Source organism: Frankliniella occidentalis, unplaced genomic scaffold (genome assembly GCF_000697945.3).
Source record: "Frankliniella occidentalis isolate FOCC.00 unplaced genomic scaffold, Focc_3.1 Scaffold55, whole genome shotgun sequence".
In the NCBI taxonomy this organism is placed as follows: Eukaryota; Metazoa; Arthropoda; class Insecta; order Thysanoptera; family Thripidae; genus Frankliniella; species Frankliniella occidentalis.
Window position 1 is genome coordinate 153324 of NW_026267185.1, and position 1295 is coordinate 154618.

At 43.2% G+C, this 1295-nt stretch overlaps 1 protein-coding gene across 2 annotated transcripts in view; it reads right to left on the minus strand.

The window, feature by feature from the left end:
* Nucleotides 1-1295, minus strand: part of LOC113211073 (uncharacterized) — a 60639-nt gene that overhangs the window by 23055 nt on the left and 36289 nt on the right. For both annotated transcript variants that reach the window (XM_052267612.1, XM_052267613.1), the window contains exon 2: nucleotides 482-588. In XM_052267612.1, the coding sequence (XP_052123572.1) occupies nucleotides 482-588 (107 nt within the window). The remainder of the gene's footprint in view (nucleotides 1-481; nucleotides 589-1295) is intronic.

Here is a 1295-nt window from a genome sequence, read left to right on the forward strand (position 1 = left end):
GACCCTCCAGAACCTACCCACCCCCGAATTGAATTTTTGTTTTTTGGCCCGAGGGCAAAATTATTTTGATTTAGCCTTTAAAAGTGCCCGGGTTTTGATCCGTAGATTTCAGTTTGCTCAGGAATGTGGTTCTAATTTTAAAGCTGCCCTTTTAGATTTTGCCCCTATGAAGGGCAAAATTATCGAGGGAACATAATTCAATTTAATTTATTTTGCTAGCCCTGGTTGCCCTACCACCGAAAGTGCTCAACCACTCCTTGTGCGTTTAAATATTTTCTTAACAAAGTACATTTCACCCAACATCCTTCTTAACGAAAATTATTTTAGGGAATGATCACTTGTTTACGCTCAATGTCCTCCCGTTGAAAAGATAATGCCAAAACGCTGAAAGCAGTTTCGGTTAAGTTAGCACATTCTGTATTTTACTGTGCAAAATCAACCCTTTCACATGCATAGGTGTCGTAAAAGTGATTTTACTTGCCATAACGCTGTGAAGGTTCTTCAGGTCAGAAGGACCTATCAGTAACAAGACGTGCAACAGCAGAAGGTATTTGATTGGTCTGTGAGCCATATCGGCCTGAATTGCACCTGATTTGAAAAAAAAAAAAAACTGGTTCAGTGCACAAATAGCTCCCTGATCTGATTATGTGATTATCACTTGGTGCGGATGCTCAACATGCTAGGCCCGCCCTGCCGCAAAACAAAGTTGCCAGCTTCACATCGCTTCAACTCCGTTCGGCAGGGGCCGGGCCTAGCTTGGTCTCCTATAAGTCACTTTCCATATCTGAGTACACTAACGTTTCCGGGGGGCCTTCGGCCCTGAAGATTTGTTCCTTGGCCATGGGAAAAGACTGTAACGGTGCAACACCGTGACTATACTCCACCCTTCTGCTTTGCTACAGAAAACACTTTTTTTTAAAAAAAAAATGACCTAGCTTGTATTGTTTGTCAAACAGTCCTAAAACTTTAATTTATGCCATTTTTAAAATATATCCACATCTTGCTGTGATGCAGTTAAAGATACGGCAAATCCGAGGGCAGTCCCTGGTTTAGAATGAGCTGTTTTTGGAGGGTTCTTCCTCGACATTTTACAATTGGACGCCAGCGTGGTCACTTACGGCGTGTTTTCGTCACTCTAACATTCTAAAGCCCAAATGGTGCAAGATTGAGTCAAACAGACAAACGTTTCGCCTACAGGGTTTTATTTTTACGAGGGACCTTATAGCAGGGCCCAGAAACGCAATGGTCGAGTCCCGGCCGAGGCGCGATACCGCAACGGGGGAAGCTTATGTAAA